The sequence below is a fragment of the Sinocyclocheilus rhinocerous genome, unplaced genomic scaffold, assembly GCF_001515625.1.
Source record: "Sinocyclocheilus rhinocerous isolate Xijiao unplaced genomic scaffold, SAMN03320098_v1.1 scaffold33, whole genome shotgun sequence".
NCBI lineage: Eukaryota > Metazoa > Chordata > Actinopteri > Cypriniformes > Cyprinidae > Sinocyclocheilus > Sinocyclocheilus rhinocerous.
The window spans coordinates 15,480-24,172 of NW_015657591.1; the positions used below are offsets into that span (position 1 = coordinate 15,480).

Below are 8,693 nucleotides of genomic sequence, written 5' to 3' on the forward strand. Positions count from 1 at the left end.
TATTCACAGGTTAGAAGCATGAAAAAAACTGTTTTACATACAATAGAAAATATTAAAAATAATAAGTATAACAGTTTATTAGAATTTACTTTAAGATGATCAAAAAGGCATTGTATATTGATAACCTAAATGTACCATGACAATCCAGGCACATCATCCAGTGTATACATTTGTTGTTCCAACTACAGTGTTGTTTGTTGTTCAACTATCAACCAGCTAATACAGTTCTTGACTGGATATAGACTGAACAAGCGCTTAGAATGCTTTGAGTTTGTTTAATTCTTTTGTACTGGTGATTTAATGTGGCTGGTGTGTGTTTGGCAATTTGTCGGGACAGAAGAGAGTGATGCAACTCTCTAGATTCTGGGACATTCATGTTTTATCTTTTATCATATTCTTCAGTATTTTGTTCCTCATGTCACTGTCCACAGTAAAAACCATCTCAGCACTATTCAAATATCCATTCAAATAAAAGTGTGATTTTAAATGTAATATTTCCACATCATGTTTCCCTTTCATGGGAACTTCGAACTGCGTCCTCTAGGGGTCGCTATGGGGAACGCCTCGTCGTGACCCGTATTATTGCAGCAAATAGCAAATTAAGTATATATTTTTTAACTATCTTAAAACATATATTAGATATTATAATCTGAAATCACTTTGACAATTTTTCTGGAATATAAATAGATAAAAATATACTACATGAAAAAAAAAAAACTATAAAGTCATTAGAAATAATAGGTATGTTGATTTCTTGCACTACTGAAAATACAATGTGTGGGAGAAATATTTTGTGCCATGTTTGGCATGCTTTGTTTTCAGAAGTAAAAAAAAAAAAAAACGAACATATTGTACTGTATATGCCCAATTAGAATCAATTAAAAAAAATTTAATTTAATAAACAAAATATTTAGGCCTAAATTTAAGGTGTATGTATTTTAATTGCATATAAAAGTTCCATCCATTTGGATTGCACAGTTTTAATGTAAATAAACTCATAAACTTAATGTGATGTATATTTGACAGCCATAAATAAACCAAAAATAAGATTTCTGTAATAGTACTACACTTCATGTGTCTTAAATACACAAAAAACAGGTTATATATTCATTATTATTAAATCTTCAATCTCATACATTGTAACTAATTTAATCTAGTTTATTCCACAGCTAGCCATATTTGAACCGTGTTCATACTTTTTAATGGAATAAATTGAATGCCTTTTACATTTAACAGATTTCTGCTGATTCTAAGCAACAGAAGGAACTGTTTTACTGTTGGTTTTCGAAGCAATAGTGCATCTACAAAATGCTCTCTTCATTGCATCTTGCAGTTCTTTATTCCTCAAGCTGTAAATGATGGGATTCAGCAGAGGTGTCAGCACAGAGTACAGTACAGCAATGACTATACGAACATCTGGGTCAAATCTAGCTACCCGATATGAGATATACACAAAGGAGGCTGAAATATACGAGCTACACACCACTATCAGGTGGGACCCACAAGTGGCCGCAACTTTGAGCTGCTGTGCCTTGCTCATTTTTCTCATAGCTTTGCCAATACAGATATATGAAATTAAGATGAGAAGGAACGTACTGAGGATTGCAATGAGGGCAAGCGTTAGGGAAAAAATGCTATTCCTGCTGGTGTCAATACAGGCAAGGCTCAATACAGAGGAGTGATCGCAGAGCATGTGCCTAACAATATTAGGACCGCAAAAAGGCAGCTGAGTAGCCCAAATAGTTATAGGCAGCACTAAAAAGGCCCCAAAACCCCAAGAAGCAAATATCAACAGAATACAGCGTTGTCTGGTCATGATAGTCGTGTACCACAGGGGATTACAGATTGCAACGTACCGGTCAAAAGCCATTACGGTCAACAAAGCACGCCCTGTCGTTCCAGTTGAGAGAAAAAAGTACATCTGTAAAAAGCATCCTGTCTTAGAAATGGTTTTGTCATCAGTCAGGAACACTGACAGTATTTTGGGAATTGTCACTGAAGTGTACACAATATCAGAAAAGAACAAATTATGAAGGAAAAAATACATAAGAGTGTTGAGCTTGGGGTCAGTTCTAACAAGGTATATGATCATGCTGTTTCCACTCAGAACAAAAACATAGACCATGAAGCAGATGGGAAGCACGTATCTGTCCTTCACTCCGTCGAGGATGAAATATTCCACAGGCCTGCTGGTGTTCATTGTGCTGATATGAAAGCATGCAGATCCTGACCTGGTCAAGAAAATGTATGTGAGAAACAACAGTAAAACAAAAACAAGCAAAAAAGCAGTTTATTCCTCAAGATTTATCCCACAATGTGCAATAATGCTGCACATTGGTGGTGATTTACCATGGTCTGTGTGAGTCTTAGTGTGAAGAGCATTTTAATAATCTAAAGAACCTTCTTCCATTAAAAAAAAAAAAAGTAATGTATTTGAAAGATTATTTGGATACAGGTTCTTCATAGAAGTATCAATGCCAATAAAGAGCCTTTATATTGAAGAGTGTACATTCCATATTATTATGTGATAAATAGCTAATATATATATATTATGCTTTAGATGTGGCAGAAGTTCAGATTCTTCACTGCATTAAAAAAATGTGTTTAAATATTTAAAATGTCTGACAGTTTCTGGGTATGTAGAGAAATTCAACTAACCTTACAATAGAATATGAAGTGAAACGAAGTCAGTAATATACATAATTATCATTCATAAAACAATTAAATTCTGCAGTTTAGTTCAGTCAGAGGCAGCTGAGAGTCAGTAAGTCAGTGTTGTCACTCTGGTGTCTTCCTATGTGGCAAACATTAAACACAGAAGGGGCTTTAAATGCAGTAACTTTCAAGAAGAAAAAACGAATGGTGTTTTTTTTTTACATTTTAATTAGCCACTTTCAATGCTGATGTTGTGCATTCTATATCTATGGCAACATCTCTCATGGTGCATCATTAAGAGTAGCAACTAACAGATATATAGAACTAGCAAATATATATATATATATATACAAACACACACATACTGTATACACACACACACATACATACGTGTATCTGTAATATACAGATATATTACAGACTGTAATATACAAAAAATATAATTACATAATAAAATATATTACAGTCTGTAATATAAAATATACAAAATGCACTTGCAGTATCATAGTTGCAAATATTGCACATTGTGGACTTCAGCAAAGAACACATAATAAAGGTTTTCAAAACATGGGTTTCCACCATATATTTCATATATACAAATATACGGTGGAAACCCATGTTTTGAAAACCTTTTGTAAACATTTTTGCTTTTACATGCCTTAATATTATTTATTGTGGTGTATTAAGGTTACATGTAAACCCTGAAAATTTAAATAAAATAATAATCAAATAAAAAATTAAATAGCATTTTAAAAAGCTAAGCAAGCTTTTCATATTTTTTTATTAATTAATTAATTAATTAATTTCATTTATTTATTAAGTTATAAACATATTTTTTCACAGTATATTTACATATAAATGCAGATTAGCCTACATGTAAGCAAAGAATATTTTGCATAAGATATTGAATTGGGATTTTCAATTTCAGGCCCAATTTATATCTTGATCTAGTCCAGTGATCCTCAAATCTGGCTCGCGAGATCCACTTTCCTGCAGAGTTTAGCTCCAACCCTAATCAAACAAACCTACCTGTGATTTTCTAATGATCCTGAAGACATTGATTAGCAAACTCAGGTGTGTTTGATTAGGGTTAGAGCTAAACTCTGCAGGAAAGTGGATCTCGCGAGCCAGATTTGAGGATCACTGATCTAGTCCTTTTATTTCTAGTGTGGCAGATGTAAATGATAATGACAAGTAGGATATTTACTATGACTCTAGCGCCATCTAGTGTTGAAGAAGGAAAGTAACTTAACTGGAAACACTACATTAACAAGATGGAGACATTCAATATATTCAATACACTAAATGAATGTATGCAGGCTTTGGAAAAATCTGAGGCACAAATAGGTTGTTATAAAGTACTTCACGCGTGATTTCAAACTGAGGATCATTCTGATTAAAAGCCATTTTAATTAGCATGATTAAACATCATGAGATAATTAGTTGTAATTAATTTCTTGCGGTTGAATAATAAAATTTAAATGTATCCACTGCAATTTAAAGTTAATTTGATGGCACTGCTACCACAGCATTTGGAGAATGGCATACTGCTGAACCTGAAAAAAAGCTTTTGAACAATAGATGTGAGCAGTGATTTATACTTCACCCCAGATTTGGCCTTTTGAGCGGATTATTGTAAATACACCTGTCAGTTTGACTGCCTGTTTGAGAAGCATCCTCTATCTGACCTTCCTCCAAACTGTCCTGCCATGACACGCATGAGCACTCTTGATTACTGGAAACAAAGCTTCTCCTGCGTCAGCAAGAAATGTGGCACTGCAATCAAGTCAAAACTGCAAGGCCAGAAACCAGCTTACCCTGCAAAGTGCAGTCTTGGTGATAAGGAAACTCTCAAGTTGAACTTTTAGTATTAGCATTTAAATAAGAATGAGGGATAGTTCACCCAAAAATGAAAATTCTGTCATTAATTACTCACCCTCATGTTGTTCCAAACCCGTAAGACCTTCGTTCATCTTCGGAACACAAATTAAGATATTTTTGATGAAATGTGAGAGCTCTCAGACCCTGCATAGCCAGCAACGCAACTATAATGTTCCCAGGTCCAGAAACGTAGCAAGGACATGTTTTCTTTGCGCTCAAAAAGTCTTCTCGTAGCTTTGCAAAACTGAAGTTGAGCCACTGATGTCACATGGACTGTTTTACCGATGTCCTTACTACGTTTCTGGACCGAAAGCACACGTAGGATCCCTGCATAACTATTAGATTAATATTCTTTATGGGACATCTTTAAGTTCCATGAATGACATTATACACATTACCTTTCAAAAGGTTTGGGTCAGTAGAATTTTGTATTTTTTTGTATTTTTTTATATTAAAAGTCTCTTTTGCTCACCAATGCTGCATTTATTTAATTAAAAATACAGTAAAAATATTGTTACAATTTAACGTCAAGGGCCACGGACAACTGTTTGATTACCAGCATTCTTCAAAATATCTTCTTTTGTGTTCAACAAATAATCAAAGAATTTTCACGTTTGGCTGAACTATACCATTACTATTCTTAAAGGGGTGGTTCACTGTTTTTTTTCTAGGCTTGATTGTGTTTATGGGGTTCAGTTTAAATGTTACCAGAGTTGTTTGTATTACTTGTGGATTATTGTGATGTTTTATCAGCTCCTCATTCTCATGGCACCCATTCACTGCAGAGTATTCATTGGTGAGCAAGTGATGTAATGCTAAATTTATCCAAATCTGTTCTGATTAAGAAATTAAACACTCATCTGCATCTTAATTGGCCTGAGGGTGACTACATTTTCAGGAAATTTTCATTTTGGGGTGACAATTCATGGTTGTTATTTTTTTTATATTTGGCCCCCTCCTATCCTGAATATGTATTTACATTGAAAACAACCACATGTCATGTCGGAGGATAGTCATGTGAATCAGATTAATTTGTTATTATTTGCTATGTCACACACAAAACTGTCCAAAAGCACTAAAGGGTCAGAATCTGAACTTGCTCTATAAATTCATTACTACTCGTAGCATGTTTTGCTATGATGAGCTTTCCGAACATGAAAAATAATGAGTGGAAAGCTCAGGCCATCTGTCAGCTATAAACAGCATCAGATCAGCTAAATCTTTGGAAAGAGCTTTTAAGACTTTCTACATTTGACAAATCTGCAATGTTATGGCCAAATCTGTCTCACAGGACTCTTACATGTAAATACGATTCAGAAATGTAGAAAATAATGTATACAGTGGTGGCCAAAATCATTAGAACACTAGTATTTTCACCATCTAAATATGGTTTTAAGTCAGTTATTTCTATCTTTTGCTGTAGTGTGTCAGTAAAAAAATATCAGTTTACATTTCCAAACATTAATTTTGCATTAATTGTAATAATCCAGTGAGATTTTTGTTTGCACAAGTAGTCTGGCAACAGCCAGTGCTCCACACAGAGATCTGATCTCATCATCATCCAGTCTGTCTGGAATGACATGAAGAAACAGAATTAACTGACAGACTAAATCCAGAAGAACTGTGGCAACGTCTCCAAGATACTTCAAGAGACCTATACATATACAGTATAGATAGATAGATAGATAGATAGATAGCATTGCAATCAAGGTTGTTATGAGAAGAAGAAAGAGCAATTTGACAGGACCCTCCCATGAACAAGCAGTTGATGAGAATGTACAGCCTGTGTCCTTGGCAACAACAAACTGATGGACAGGGCATGACATTCAATTGGTGGCTGAATCGATGAAACCCAATACCAATCCGACCTACTTGTTATATAGGACAATATCAGGTCTCCATACATAACTACTAGGTATACGGATGGTATCAAGCCCATCGTAGTCTGTCTTATTCCAGGTGAAGTAGGCATCAAACCACACCTGACGAATCCACAAGTATGTTGTGAGGAACTGGTTTCTTTCATCCTAGGAAAAAAAAGGTGGATTTAAGAACCCATATTAATAAATATATTCCAGTCAGCAAAATAAACATTAAAATAACTGATCAGCAAAAAAAAATAAAAAATAGTTGAAATGCTAGTTGACATGACACTGATTTTGTCAGGAATTGATTGAAAAATAGATTGAAATGCAATTCATACAGACAATAGTTGAATGATGAACATGCTTTCAGTTTATGAATTACAAAGCATTTTAAATTTTTTTTGTCAGGCATGTTAAAAACATATTTGTATTTTAACTTTCTATAGATTGTATAAAGACAAAAAGTCTCATTAAAAGTCTGAATGTCTTGAGTTAATTAGCATAATCTTTTATTACACTATAAATGTCTAAGTTTAGTTCAGGTTCATTCAGAAATTGAAGACATTTGTTTACAAAAATGTTTTAAAAATAGTTTTTTTTAAAATAGCAATTACGATGTATAAGGATGTATAAGGTGTAAGGAAAATACTGACTTGATGATTGTACAAGCTGGCATTTTAAAACCATTAAACTCCTATCCTGAATATGTATTTACATTGAAAACAACCACATGTCATGTCGGAGGATAGTCATGTGAATCAGATTAATTTGTTATTATTTGCTATGTCACACACAAAACTGTCCAAAAGCACTAAAGGGTCAGAATCTGAACTTGCTCTATAAATTCATTACTACTCGTAGCATGTTTTGCTATGATGAGCTTTCCGAACATGAAAAATAATGAGTGGAAAGCTCAGGCCATCTGTCAGCTATAAACAGCATCAGATCAGCTAAATCTTTGGAAAGAGCTTTTAAGACTTTCTACATTTGACAAATCTGCAATGTTATGGCCAAATCTGTCTCACAGGACTCTTACATGTAAATACGATTCAGAAATGTAGAAAATAATGTATACAGTGGTGGCCAAAATCATTAGAACACTAGTATTTTCACCATCTAAATATGGTTTTAAGTCAGTTATTTCTATCTTTTGCTGTAGTGTGTCAGTAAAAAAATATCAGTTTACATTTCCAAACATTAATTTTGCATTAATTGTAATAATCCAGTGAGATTTTTGTTTGCACAAGTAGTCTGGCAACAGCCAGTGCTCCACACAGAGATCTGATCTCATCATCATCCAGTCTGTCTGGAATGACATGAAGAAACAGAATTAACTGACAGACTAAATCCAGAAGAACTGTGGCAACGTCTCCAAGATACTTCAAGAGACCTATACATATACAGTATAGATAGATAGATAGATAGATAGATAGCATTGCAATCAAGGTTGTTATGAGAAGAAGAAAGAGCAATTTGACAGGACCCTCCCATGAACAAGCAGTTGATGAGAATGTACAGCCTGTGTCCTTGGCAACAACAAACTGATGGACAGGGCATGACATTCAATTGGTGGCTGAATCGATGAAACCCAATACCAATCCGACCTACTTGTTATATAGGACAATATCAGGTCTCCATACATAACTACTAGGTATACGGATGGTATCAAGCCCATCGTAGTCTGTCTTATTCCAGGTGAAGTAGGCATCAAACCACACCTGACGAATCCACAAGTATGTTGTGAGGAACTGGTTTCTTTCATCCTAGGAAAAAAAAGGTGGATTTAAGAACCCATATTAATAAATATATTCCAGTCAGCAAAATAAACATTAAAATAACTGATCAGCAAAAAAAAATAAAAAATAGTTGAAATGCTAGTTGACATGACACTGATTTTGTCAGGAATTGATTGAAAAATAGATTGAAATGCAATTCATACAGACAATAGTTGAATGATGAACATGCTTTCAGTTTATGAATTACAAAGCATTTTAAATTTTTTTTGTCAGGCATGTTAAAAACATATTTGTATTTTAACTTTCTATAGATTGTATAAAGACAAAAAGTCTCATTAAAAGTCTGAATGTCTTGAGTTAATTAGCATAATCTTTTATTACACTATAAATGTCTAAGTTTAGTTCAGGTTCATTCAGAAATTGAAGACATTTGTTTACAAAAATGTTTTAAAAATAGTTTTTTTTAAAATAGCAATTACGATGTATAAGGATGTATAAGGTGTAAGGAAAATACTGACTTGATGATTGTACAAGCTGGCATTTTAAAACCATTAAA

The 8,693-nt window shown here is 33.8% G+C and overlaps 1 protein-coding gene across 1 annotated transcript; it reads right to left on the bottom strand.

The window, feature by feature from the left end:
* Positions 1-1,249: 1,249 nt before the first annotated feature.
* On the bottom strand, positions 1,250-2,701 carry LOC107721399 (olfactory receptor 6N1-like). Its single transcript, XM_016529395.1, has 2 exons — positions 2,667-2,701; positions 1,250-2,249 (listed from the first exon to the last, which is right to left on the bottom strand). Exons 1-2 carry the CDS (start codon positions 2,699-2,701, stop codon positions 1,250-1,252), a joined length of 1,035 nt encoding a protein of 344 aa, XP_016384881.1.
* Between the last annotated feature and the right edge of the window lie 5,992 nt (positions 2,702-8,693).